The 14,421-nt window shown below is 38.7% G+C and overlaps 1 protein-coding gene across 3 annotated transcripts in view; it reads right to left on the reverse strand.

Moving 5' to 3' along the window:
- Positions 1–14,421, reverse strand: part of lrrk1 (leucine-rich repeat kinase 1) — an 87,864-nt gene extending 73,443 nt beyond the window's left edge. For 2 of the 3 annotated variants that reach the window (XM_028477265.1, XM_028477264.1), the window contains exons 1-4: positions 14,306–14,421; positions 12,009–12,138; positions 3,076–3,242; positions 650–821 (exon numbers count right to left, since the gene is read on the reverse strand). In XM_028477265.1, coding sequence (XP_028333066.1) covers positions 650–821; positions 3,076–3,242; positions 12,009–12,078 — 409 coding nt within the window. In that variant the 5' untranslated portion in view covers positions 12,079–12,138; positions 14,306–14,421. Of the gene's footprint in view, positions 1–649; positions 822–3,075; positions 3,243–9,809; positions 9,933–12,008; positions 12,139–14,305 lie in introns of those variants that run through there. The other variant, XM_028477266.1, reaches the window with a different exon arrangement.

The raw sequence follows: 14,421 nt of genomic DNA on the forward strand, positions 1-14,421 counted from the left end.
ACAGGACATTTAAGCAGATGGAAACTATATAAAAAGTGCGTCGCGTCCGCTATGAACGCAGCATAACGCATATTCTCCCATCCAGACTCCTGACTCACCCACCATGCATAAATAGACCAGACAAGGTAAGTTTTAAAGAAAAAAATACACTTGTACACCTTGTATATTTTGCAAGATAATAAATCCAGACCTTCACTGAAATTTCCCTAAATCTTTATGCAATGGTCTTTGGTTGGTAGGAGGTCATTACACCTAAAACCTGTTTTCCTTTTATTTTGAAGGTAGAGGCTTTGATCTATTAGGTATTAATTAAAAACTTATTATGATATGTCATGATTACAGTATATGAAAAATATGTGGTTACAATGGGAGTTAATGGGGCAAATTTGATCATGAGGTTACCAAGTGTCAGTATGATGCATAATGTATCTCCTTTTCTATTCACTTCCAATACACATGACTTTTGGAATTAAGCAAACAAAAATGAAAAAACAATAGTGGCCAAATTTCATGCAACTAGCCTTAAAAATGACCGGAATATTGAGAGGCAAAGAAATGAAAACACCCAAAATGTTACTTTTGGTCACAAAGATGCTGTGAGGGTTAACATTTTATTATGTAAGTATACAGTAGTTTGTTTGTTTCCTACCATGTATAGAATCCAGCAGCTCTTTGGCCACGGCGCTCTGGCCGTAGTAAGCTGCCACGATAGCTGGGTTGCTGTTTGAAGGCTCATGAGGAAGTTTGACATGAGCTTCGTTGAGGATGTAACGCACACTCTGAACGTCATCGTGCTGAGCGGCCACACACAGGAGACGTACCTTAAAACAACACACAGTGAGTGAAGTCCTGAACCTCAAAGCAGAAAGAATATATGACTATAGCAGCTCAGAGAAAAGTCCACTGATCTTCTGTATCTTCTAACTGCATGATAGTGATAAAGGCGATGATGGCCAAAGAATCACTGACAGGAGATCGTGTTCCTCTTTAAACTACAAAATAAATTTAAGGACCACCTGAATCTCCTATGAAGCGATTAACCTCTTAAGCCCCAGCCAATTTTCTCTGAAAACCACATACCTCTAACAAATAATGGTTTTCTAATTTTCTACATAACCTACATGGATATTGTTTTTTTTTCAGATTGAAGTAGGACCCATAGTGGTAACAGATGATATCAAATGTTAGAAATATATGATACTGAGTCACAACAAATCATGTTATAAATATAGAAATCTGTAGTCCGCCCCCAAAAGAATTAATATATAAAGCCAATTCTCCGTAGGGAATGCTGTAAAACTAATTGAACTAACGTATGGACATCAACTGCAGCAAGTTTGGTGAGATTAGACATTATAAACATTAGAGTAAAGTTACAATGTCAGGGGCCCCTACGCTCAACAGCAGTGGTGAGAACCCTGTAAGGTTGATGGAGGTGATTGTCTTTGGTTACAGGGAAAAGAGGACTGCTGTCAGGGAGGACCTTTAGTCTCCATCTTCAAAAGCTAAAGACCAAGTCCCAAACCTTGGTGTTCTGATTGACTCAGATCTGACATTCAGCAGTCAGATCAAATCTATCACAAAAACATCTTCTACCACATAAAGAACATCTCCAGAGTGACGGGTTTCATGACTCAGAAAGATCAGGAGAAGCTGCTCCATGCTTTTATCTCCAGCAGACTGGACTATTGTAATGGTCTTCATCAAACATCTACAGCTGGTTCAGAACAAAGAGGTCAGAGCACATTCTTCCAGTTTCCAAGTCTTTACATAGGCTTCCAGTCAGCCTTAAAATAGACTTCAAAGTTCTGCTGCAGCTGTTTTTATTGATTTTATAAGTAACCAAAGGAAGAAAACATGTACGACGATTCACTGCAGCCTAAACACTCATTATTGACCAGCCCTTTAGAAAAAGTTCCCTCATTAGTCCAGAGCATCTTTAAACTATCGATCCAATGACCGGATACATTATAAAGGCTTGTGTTATTTCTACGTTATGTGTTTTCATTTTTGGCTGCAACTCTGTGAAGAAGACCACCTCCAACCAGGTTTGTCCAAACAGAAAAGTCTACTTAGATCCACTGGTTCTAGTCAGTTCTGAGCAGCTGACACTGGTGTCCATCCTGTGCTGTAGCACCCATCAGTACATCTGAGCTACTATGACCAATGTTCCTCATGTGTATTAATAGGAAACATCAGGGTATTCAGAGGAAAACCACAAAAGAGAGCGGGAGAATGTCCACAGTCGCAACGGTCTGTTTATAACTGTAATTCTAAAAATCTGTTTTTGTTGTAATTGTAAATACATTTTAAATATGTTTAGATAATTGACTTTGTAATTGTAATTGCCATGAAAATTCTATAAAAATTGTCAATCATAATTTAACGCTAAACTGGGGAACCATGTAACAGTTCTACACATATGTAGTTAACAACCATTAAAATATGTTTCATATCAAGTTTTCCCACTAAAAATGAATACATTTAAATCTAGGAGTATACTGAGGCACACACCAAAAATATTAAAACCTATATTTTCATTGAATATGAAGTCTAACAAGGTAGACAGAAAAGAAATTACATGATAAATAATATTTTTTAGTGTATTTTACAGCTAATTTACAGTTATCATAAGAGATGCTAACAGAAAGCTAACAAAAGAGGAAGAATTTTTATTTTAAAAGTTTAGTATTCAGTATTAATTGTAATTGAGAAAATAGATGTAGTTGACTGTCATGGCTAAATAATAATTGTAACTTTAATTGTAATTGGAAAAAATGAAGGTCACCTTAATCAAAATTGAGTTGCAATTGAACATCGATAATTGAAGATGTAATTGTAATTGAAAAATGTAATTGACCCCAACCCTGCTTGTTGGCCAGTTAAGGTTAAGGGACTTGCTCAACGTCCCACAATGATGGCCCAAGACCCTCCGGTTACATGAAGTAGTGCTCGCTGGTCAGGGACTGTTTTTGATGATTCATTATCTATTATTGTAGGGAACCTGATCTAGGTTTAGACCATGGACCATTTTGCTGATGATGGACTGTTGTTGCACTGTAACCTCAGACTCACCCCGTCGATGTGCGGCGTCCCTGAGCCGCTCTCCCAGCTGCAGGCTTGGTGGATCAGCTCCCTTGCAGCCTCCTGCTCCCCCTTCACATAAGCCTCCTGGATGTTCTCCAAAGTGGGAGAAGGAGCAACCACCAACGAGAATTTGGCCCCCATTTCCTCCTCAGAACCTACGAGAGCAGAGAGGACGAAGAGGGAAAAGTGTCAGATGAGAAGTGTGAAGAAGCATTCTGCTAACGAATAGCATGAACAGCACTGCAGCTAAACATATTGTGGCAATAGCTGCAGTTTGAAAACATTCACTGTTGCCTTGTTTGCATTCACTCAGATTTAGGTCATCTTATTAGGGAATCCTCTCATGGCACGCAGCAAACTGGATTAGTGCACATAGCAAACAAGTAATGCTGCTGGTAGGTGTGCAGCACTTAATGTGATAATGGGTTTAAAATGTTTATTATGAAAAGTGAGATAAGGATTAACATGGCACGTTCAAATCCAAAGTAAAAGGGTGTCCAACTGTGAGTTAAGGTTTCATTGCATTGATAGTTACATTAAATAATGTGGGGTTTTTTTTTTAATAAAATGTAAAAAATTGGAGCTCAACACATCAATGCATCATTACCTCAATAACTCATCATTTTAATAATGTGTGTAATAACAAAAATGTGATTCAAGTCCCTGCTCACACAAATCTGGCAAAGGCTGTGCATTGGGATAGATTAGCTTAGCTTAGCTTTGTTTATCTTAAGTACCAGAACAACATGTTAATGAAACACAAAATTAGGGAAGTCTTAACTTTAAAACGAGTAACAGACAACAATAGTATTAACATATCATTTTTAAAAAGTGGACAGAGAAAGCAGTTTTACATTCAGGGAATTTAGGAACTGAAAGTTGCTGCTGCGCTGGATCAAAAAAATAAATGGAAAGATTTGAAACACACTGAATCCAATAAATACACATGTAGTTCAATATTCCATGTCATATTTGATTTGAGCAGTAAAAAAAGGCATCATGAAACAGGATGATGAAGCATTATTTGTTTAACAATAAAGGTTCTGAGTGCATCTTAAATACTAAAAGTGGGACGATATACAGTATCGTACAACAACATATCAAGATATTAAAACGTCACGTGTCATCGAGGGAACCAGTAAAATTGTGGGGGCCTGATGGAAGTTCCAAACGTGTCTAGAAGTACAACAGGAGGCAGAGTGTTCAGCTACCAGGCCCCTCGTCTTGAGAACCAGCTCCCAGTCTTAGTACGGGAGGCTGCTACTCTCTCTACCTTTAAGGCTAAACTCAAAACCTACTTATTTACTAAAGCGTATATCGTATAAAAGCTTAAATCTAACCACTAGAAACAAAGCCCTGGACCTAAAAATAGGAACTAAAAAAATCAGTTATATAATCGAACACACAACATTACATTCAAACACAATCCACCACCATTAATGGTGGATGCGGGTGATGTGGTTAAGATGTGGCCTCATCTCCCACACTGGACCCTTGCCATTCAGAGGCATTCCATCAACACATTCCTTTAACAGGTGCTGTCCACAAAAACACAGTCATGACCTCTGACCCCAGTAACACACCCACCACACCACATACACACCATTTACACCACTGGTTCTCAAACATTTCTGGCTCAAGTACCCCCCGTTCTCTAACTTTTGAATCCAAGTGCCCCCTTTGTCCGACTACAATATTTTGCTTAGAATTCTGTGAAAAAATAACTTGAGAGCATAAGATGGAATGAATGAGTATTAACACACAATTTAAAGAATTTCATTTTCTAAATAAGTGGAATGAAACAGTATTTAGATTAATTTCTATTGTTTTAGATTACCACAATTTCTTCGGGTTTTTTTTTTTTCTCGCAAGTCTGGCAACTACCAGCCGAGGCATGCGCCACACTTTGAAAACCCCTGTTCTAGAGCTTAAAGATATTTTATGAAACAATCATTTTCACAAGCACCACACAGACGTTCAAGAGAGACAGACGCCCAACTCTGCAACCAGACCTTGTGCCGTACGGAATGAAGTTTGACTTTGAACGTGGCTGATAGAAAGGAGTGGCCTCGTGCCCTGACGGGCGTGGTAGGTGGGAGGGCCCATCATCACTGCTTGTAGTTTTAAATATTTTTTATCCTCCTATTGACTTAAAAAGGTTATACATAAAATAGGTATGTATTTCCAGGGTTAAAGTCAAATTAAAATCCCGTTATGGTTAATAATATATATTGTAAACTCAATGCATTGCCCCACCCCTATTAAATAAATAAAAATATATATGTAAATAAATAATGACCCCAGAATTAAACAAACAGACCACCACAGCCAGTTTAAAGGGTAACTGAATGCATCTTCTGCCTGTTGGTGAACATTTTCAACTGTCTGTGTTGATGTACCTTTATGAAGCCGACTGGGCTTTTCATGAATGAGAAAAAAGTCAAAGTCTAATTCAGAAACCGAGGGAACTTGAGAAAGCCTGAGGGAGTGAAACCATTAGACCCACAGAGCTCCCAGCATCCATCAATACCAGTCAAACAAAGTGTTGTGCAAGCAGTATGCAAAGGCAGAAAGAAGACAGTGAAAAGAGACAAACAATATCTTCCCCATCCAAACGTGTCCTTAAACCACTTCTTTCAGCTTCTGTCTACAGAAAGTTCTATCCATCAGAAACACATATCCTCCTTCACCACATCCATTCACCCAATGGGGCCCAATTAAAAACCATTGCAAGAAATATCTTGAACCTGAGAACATTCTGAGGTTACGGAAGCAAAAATGAAGCATTATCTTCCTGCAGCAAAACAAGGACAACTAGAAGAGGCTACATTTCCAGAAACACAAAACACAAATGAGAAAACTCAATGCAGAGAAAGCTCTGTTGAATGATGTCAGATGTCATACAGACGTAGACAAATATGGAAGCATAATCAAACAGTTAAAGAAGGCAAAAAAACGCTGCAGATGAATGAATTATGAGACTTATATATATTTGCATTACTGTGTATTTCTATTAGGTCATGGAAGTAAAAAGATGTTTTCTGGTTTGCAAGTCATATTTATATTTAAGTCATATTTCTAAGTGTTACAGACATGTCTAATCTAGTGAACGACATTCTCCAAGCAGTTTAACATAAAACAGTAAGAAAACAAGTTCAAATTAAAACTAACTAAATAGAGTCTGTCAGCCTGTGCTTCACTGAGATATGATCAGATCCTCTGCACTTTATCGTGACTGTACTTGATCCGTATTATAAAGATCATTATTTGGATATGGGAATAAAGCAGGGAACACAAGAAATGATTCACGACGTGCGGAGAAGCCTGGAGGGACAGGCTTCATTAAAGATAAAAACATTTTTTTTACTGCAACTTGATGCAGTATAACTTATTAAAGGGCCCATGTTAAGCTAAATCAACTTTTCTGTGTTTTAAACATCATAAAGTGCTATTAGGGCTTCATACACAAGCCTAGTGTTTTTTTTTCATTGATCCCTCAATCGTTAGTTAGAGGGTGATTTGCTCCTTAGTTACTTCACAACACCACGCTCCAATTTAATGACGCATTCCCACTTTGATGCCGAATTTAAAGCGACACTGAGCTGGAGAAGCCACACCTCCAGGAAGCTCTCTGCCGTGAATGACATGTAAACAGACATGCCCACGAAGGTGAGCATTTCACCGTCCATTGCGCAGTGCTATGTAGGGGTAGGAACCTCTGGGTACCTCGCGATACAAAGCTCACGATAACGATACTGAGATTATCGATATATTGGTCAGAAATCAATCTACGAAAATCTATGACATACCAAGAAAAAAAAAGGTTATGTGAAAAAATACAATTTGTATTTTATATCTCTGAAAGACAATAAACTGAAAAAGTGTCCTATGAACAGTGACACTATTTTAGTGCAACATTTCTGTAAATAAGTGTCAACAAACCAATGTAAACAAATAACTATCTTCAATAGTGCTTTCTGTAACACCAGTATAGTGCAATATTCCAGTAAACAATATATTGGCTCCTTCAACAAACAGTGACAACATTTCTGTGAAGACCAACCTGCACATTTTTGGGAAAAAGCAGAAAAGGTTTTTTACAAAAAAAAAAAAAAATCGATACTTAGCAAGAGCATATCGCTAATCGATCTTGAGAAAATATATCACGACATATCGGCGTATCTAGATATCGTCACACTCCGAGCGCTATATATGTATTTTCTACAGTCTATGTATGTACCGGCGAACGTCCCACCCCCACGCTCTGTCCCATGTTTATAAAGCAGCATGAGCTCAGCTATGGAGTGTGTGGGAGGAGGGCGGGCCGTCCTCTGGCCCAACGTCGACAAGGTAGATCACGGAATCTTGTTTAAGCGACTGCAGGATGTGGTCAGCATGTCAGGCCCTGTGTTAGAGTGGTTCAGATCTTACCTGACTGGTACAACGTTCTCTGTGTCCTCTAACAATATGATGTCAGAAACTGCAGACTTAAAGTGGGATGTACCCCAGGGTTCGGTCCTTGGGCCGCTTTTGTTCCTGATTTATTTACTCCCTCTTGGCGAGCTGATCCAGCAGTTTAGTGAGGTCTCCTATCACCTGTATGCTGATGACCTCCAGCTGTACTGCTCTTTCAAGTCCTCCGAAACCTCAGAAACTGGCTTTTCTCACAAACTGCCAGGCCAAAATAAAGCAATGGCTAAGTGAAAATAGCCTCCAGCTTAATTCCTGTAAAACAGATTCCCTAGTCGTTGCTCCGGACAGTACCTGTGCCTCTTATTAAGCAGCACCTTGGCGCCCTCAGTACTACCTTACAGTAGCTCTGTAAAAGGTAGTCTGAGGAACCTTGGAGTAACTTTTGATGAAGGGATGTCCCTAGAACTGCATTCTAAACAGCTTATTAGGAAGTGTTTTTTCCATTTGAGAAACATCTCTAAGCTGAGACACATGGTCTCTCGTCATGAGCTTGAGATGATTGTGCATGGGTTTGTTTCCTCACGATTAGACTACTGTAACAGCCTGTTTACATGCCTTAGTAAAAAGGACTTGGCTCGCATACAAGTAGTCCAAAACTCTGCTGCGCGGCTCCTGACCCGCACCCACAAGACAGCCCATATTATTCCTATTTTAAAATCTCTACATTGGCTCCCTGTCATATACAGGATTAATTTTAAAATCCTGGTACTGACGTTCAGGGCTCTCAATGGTCAGGCGCGTGGATACATTGAAGGCCTGATCCAGCCCTATGTTTCCAATAGGAACTTGACGTCCTCTTCTCAGAATCTGCTGATGGTCCCCCGCACTCGCTTTAAAACTCGAGGAGATCAATCGTTTAAAGCGGTAGCTCCTCGCTTCTGGAATGAACTTCCACACACTCTGCGCATGCTAGACTCAAATCAACTAAAGACATACTTTTTAGGGAGGCTTTCTAGCCACACTTTTGTATCTGCCCAATGTAGGCTTTGTATGTACCCTTTTATTTCTCGCATTCTACCGACACTGCACTGTACTGACATATGTACTCTGTTATTGTTATTGTTTTAAACTGTAAAATGTGAAGCACTTTGTGACCCTGGTCTGTGAGAAGCGCTATATAAATAAATTTTACTTACTTACTTACGTCACCGTGCGAGGAGGAGGAAGTCAGTGTCCCGTCTATAGACACGCCCACTCATGAATATGCATAAGTACGCCGCAAATCAGCCTGTTTGTGTAGAGTTGCTCAGAAAGTGACTTTTCAGAGGCTAAAACTCTGGAAAACAGATGAGTTTGGAAAAAATAAATCTCAAATACTATGTTTTTGGGGTTCTTAGAACAAATGGCGAAAAATAGCATGACATGGGAACTTTAAGTCCTTTAACGCAGATAGCTGATGTTTATATTAACTGCTATATTATCTAAATCTTTAATGTGAATATTGGTGCACCAGGAGTATTTGTTGTTGTGTTTCATTGAGCTCTAATGTGACTAAATGTATATATTATTAATGATGACCCAGGACCAATGGATGAGTTTAACCCTCCTATTTTCCTTGGGGTCAATTTGACCCCATTCAAAAAATAATAGTTAACTCTTTTTTTTCCTGATTTGATGGGTACAATTGATTAAGCATAAAATGATCATGATGATACATATTACACGCATTGGTGTTCCTCTGTTTTAGCTGTGTAAAACTTGTCTGTGTGTGACCCATGTGTGACCTTACATGTGCGTGCGTGTGTGTATGTCATATCATCACCACAACCAATAGGGTTCACACTCTTGTGGTCCTTAATGTTTAATGTCCAGTAATTTTGAGAATATTTGGATGAAAATTCATTCTAATCTAAAAGTTTGTTCTGATGATGGCACTGTAGAACATGTCACGGTTTCATTATCAAGGTGTTATTTATGTATTCAACAAATAAACAAAGCGCCTGACACAAAACTTGGTCAATAATTTTCTGAAAATAATTTTCTGGAGGTAATTATCCCATGGGGTCAGATTGACCCCATGGGTAAGGTGTGTAAAATCAATGAGTTTATATTCAATGATTATTTATCACAGACTCTGTAAGATGAGATGGTCGTTAATTTTGTTGTGAATTTACACCCAAACATTAGTTCATTTCAAACAGCTGCTGTTTTAGTATTTTCTAGAATCAGCTACATAATCAATGTATGTGTGAATGAGTGAAGTGAGATCCCATCACAGAACAGACCATCAAATGCTCTCTCTTACTAACCTCATTTCACAGAAGCAAATCCTCTTCCTCTTCCTCTTCCTCCAACACATGTAAATCTGAGCTTTTCATGGCTGTGCTTCAGCTGCTCAGAGCTCAAGCATCATCTTACCGTCCTGCACGGATGATCTCCCTTTACTCACCGACAGGCTAAGGATGGATGCAGGATGGGAGGAGCATGAGGAGGAGGAGGAGGAGGAGGAGGAGGGAGTCCCTGTTGTCCCGTTTACAATTCCTGACTCATCATCAAATCTCAATGCATAAAATAATACACTGCGAGTGAAAATCTGAAACCAGTGTTGGGGTCAATTACATTTTTCAATTACAATTATGTCTTTAATTGTCCATGTTCAATTACAACTCAGTAATGATTACGGTGACTGACCATTTGTTCCAATTAAAATTACAATTATTCTTTTCCTCCTGAAAGTCAAATACATTTACGTTCTCAATTGATAAAGTTCAAATTCAATGGATCACAAATACTGAGCCTATAATAAATAACCCCATAGAACAGGGATGGGATTGTTTCTGATCCGAGGGCCACATTATCAACATTCATGTCAGGATTTAGAATAATCAGCGTAATACGGGGGGGAAGGGTTTTTGTATTTTTTGGTCATTTGTCATTGTGTATGTTTACTTTTTTTGTGTTCTTGTTTTGCGCAACTTCAACGGCACACACCAGGTGTGGAACAGCAGCCCCTAGCCAAGGGCACCCCGGACCCACCCACCGGCCTGCAGATAGCAGGACAGACCTACCAGACGGCCAACAGCAACCTCAACCACTGGAACAGCTAGTGCCGCCCCCAGCAAACAGCATCATCCCGAAGCGCCAAGCTGATGATTGTTAGAACAGCATAAAAAACACGGCTTGATTGTTAGCGATGAGCTGGACATAATTATAATCAAACAAGTCACTGAAGTAATTGCAAAACCACTATCCGATATTTTCAATTTATCTCAATTCTCTAAAATATTAGGAAAATTTTATACAGATAGACTTGACAAATTTGAACATAGATTTAGAAAAAAACAGATCACACGTACTAACAGTGATAAGAACTTATAGAGGAAATCACAAACAATATTGATTGATAAAATTGATAAATTATTGTAATGCAGCCAATACAACAGTGCACTTTATAGCACGGAAATTACGGTATTAGTAATGCTGAGGGTCAATCCTTTGGCGTGCTTGTGTGAGACCCCCCTCCCACGCCAGTGACAGGGTTACAGTGTTACTTTGGATAAATTATTTCTGGGAGTCTCTTCTGCAGTATTATGAGTCTGTGTGGCTTAAATTGTAACTAAGTTCATATTTCTAGTGCATATTTCTAGCTGCACATATTCCAGGTTCAGAAGCTCGTTAGAGGAAAAGAAATCAAGCAGAGAGGAGAATACGCATAAGGCCAGATTTGAATGGGAACACCCACATTTCAGGGCTGCTCCACCCACAGTGTGTAACTGGGACGAAGGCGCGCAGCGACTGACTTAAGTACAGGGGGAGAATAGCGCAGAGCCAGAAACAGCGCTGCTGCGTGGCTTTTTTTACCTACGTGCGTGGGAGCATACAGTCCTTAATGGGGTCAAATTGACCCTAAGGATAATAGGAGAGTTAAAAAAAACCGTAAAAAGCCTCTAAAAACATTCCATGCAGAACCAATTGATGAGAACGCAAACTTCTCCAAAAATGTTTTTGGAGAAGCCTGTATGATGCTAATGCTAATGCTACAAAATAAATAAAATAACTGACAAATCATTTGAATGATTAAAAAGAATTGAATACTGTATATATATAATTATCGTAGAAAAATTAAGAGAAAAAGAAGTTAGCAGTATCTATTTATTACCTGAATGTTCAGTGAGGAAAGTCCAGACTGCAGAGGCTACAGATACAGCTTACCTCCATGATCGGTGTGAATCAATATCAGTTTTGTTTTTTTTTACTTCAGATAAGAAAACTTGTATATTTCTAATAAATCTTTTCTTTACAATGATTGAACAGCTCAGTCCTTAAACTTGCTGAGACAGCACATTTTATTCATATAACAAAACAGAAACAGACAAACTTTTTCAAACTAGTCCAGTTTCAGTTCTCTGTTCTAAATAAACACTTAGTCGCTGCTCACACTTCTACCTCTGAACACCTGCAACCAGGAAACCAAGCATTCATGAGCGCCATCAAGTCCGATCACTCACTGTGTTGTTGCTCCATGTTGCTGCTGGTTTCTCCAGACTCCAACGGAAGGCCGACGGACCAGTAAGACATTTCTGCAGGTGTCAGTGGTCAGGATAAGCAAAGAGAGGAGAGCAGGGACCAGTTATCAGCCTGCATTAAAACACAAAGAAATCAGAAACCAATTATTACTCCACCTCCAGGACAATGACACCTCCTGTCACTGTAAATACCAGAGGTGTAAAGAGTACTGATATATGCTACTCAATAGGGATGTGAATCTTTGGACAGGGCTCTACACTAACTTTCTCAGTGGTGGCAGTGGTCGCACCAGCACAGAATTTGGTCGCACCTTTTTTTCGAGGGGGGGTGGGGAGAGTGTACAGCATAACCAGAAATGCCGTACTTGAATTAACTTAACAGTAGCATAACCAACTTAGCATCTGCATTGCTTCACCCCATGGAATTAAATTCAGAGGGTCCAGTTCTTATAATGGGGTCTCCTAACCCTCTTCCCCTGGTCAGGGGTCTGCAACCTTTACTCTACAAGGAACCATTTAACCTCATCTCACCTGGATTAAAGTCCTGGAGCCAAAAAAATATATTCTCAATGAAGACAATACATTATATTAATTTATATACAGTTAAAATTATCTTTGTCATTGGGAGCCTTAGTGCTCTGCCCTGTGACTGTCCCTGAAGCCCCTCCCTCTCTGTATATCCACAGCTTTCTCATTATTAATCACTGATCAATGAATAAACACATTTATATCGTGTGGTAAACGGAGGCGATGGATACACACGTACCCTTATATATTATTACTGATGGTTTAAAAACTGTGATACCTCATTAAAAATACGGTACACATTAAACATGTAATGAGTCTAATGGAAAAAATGAATGAAAAAAAAGGATAACAGAAGTCTTTTTGACTCGTTTTTCCTTTTGTAGATATTTATCAATAAATAAAGTAAATAATTAAACATGATTTTAAATCGATACAAATGACAATAGAATCATGATCTTATTACGTGTTTAATGTGTCCCATACTTTTTAGTAAGATGATCACAGTCTCCATGTGTTTAAACCATCAATAATAATGTCTATAAGGATACGTGTGTATCCATCGCCTCTGTTGACTGCATGATATAAATGTGTCCATTCATTGATCAGAATCAGAATCAACTTTAATGGCCATGTAATGTATGTTATACACACGAGGAATTTGACTTGGTGAACTGTGCTCTCTCTAATAGTGTAAACATTAAATAAATAATAACAATAACAATAGAAAAAAAAAAAATATATATATATATATATATAAACATAAATATAAACAGTAGTTAGACTAAATAAAATAACAAGATAAGATGATAATAATAATAATAATAATAATAATAATAATAATAATAATAATAATAATAGATTATTAATGAGAAATCTGTGGATACAGAGAGGTTCAGGGACAGTCACAGGGCAGAGCACTAAGGCTCCCCAATGACAAAAATATACTATTGCTTTTTGGGAGGTATACGCAGTGAATGCACCTGCCAGCGGGATCTGCAGTGTTGGACGTGACATCCAACGGCGCACCCAGCACCGCTGAGCTGCTCCCGCTGTTCATTTGAATAATGTTTAGTGCTGAGTTCTTCAAACTGTTTATCAAACACTGACAAGTCTCATAAATAACATATTATTTAATTGTGATTACTGCATCATCTTTTATTAAATGCTGACAGGTGTTAATTAAAACTCACATGATCAGTGTGTGATCACATGCTTCTGTTGTTTTCTATGATAAACACTGTCAGCTGGCTCGGCTCAGCTGGGGAGCAAGAAGAGTTTGATGGAATGGGAAAATCCAGCATGGTCACGGACGACTTAGCTAAACCAGGTTTAAACCGTAGGCCTGGCTCTACTAAGAACACTTTGATGAAATATTTTGTCTTTTGTTTTCCTTTATTGTACCTTTTTCTTTTTTTTTTCCTTTGCTGCTGAAGTTAGAAGTTCAGTTTATTATCTCATTGAGTTTTCATTTTTAAAAATGTTCGATCAAAAAAAAAAAAAAAAAAAAAAATTAAAAAAGACCCAGAGAGCAGATTAAAAAAAAAGAATATGAAACTCGGGCGTTGTGACAGCTACATTCCACAAGGTGGCGGTAGTCCGTACAAGCTGCCAAAATAAACCCGTAGAAGAAGAAGAAAAAGAAAACAGTCTGTTGTCTCTGCTTTACAGCAGCTCTAAGTGGGACACAAGTAAGTGTGTGTATCGTATATATGTGTGTGTGTGTGTGAGAGAGAGAGAAAGAGAGAGCTCACCGAAAGGCTACAGGTTCACAGGACATCACCACACACACACTGGAGGCTCTAGTCGCTGCTGCGCAAACACAGATTCTTAACTTCCTGATTCCACTCACACAACTTTCCACTCCCAC

Source organism: Gouania willdenowi, chromosome 3 (assembly GCF_900634775.1).
Source record: "Gouania willdenowi chromosome 3, fGouWil2.1, whole genome shotgun sequence".
In the NCBI taxonomy this organism is placed as follows: Eukaryota; Metazoa; Chordata; class Actinopteri; order Blenniiformes; family Gobiesocidae; genus Gouania; species Gouania willdenowi.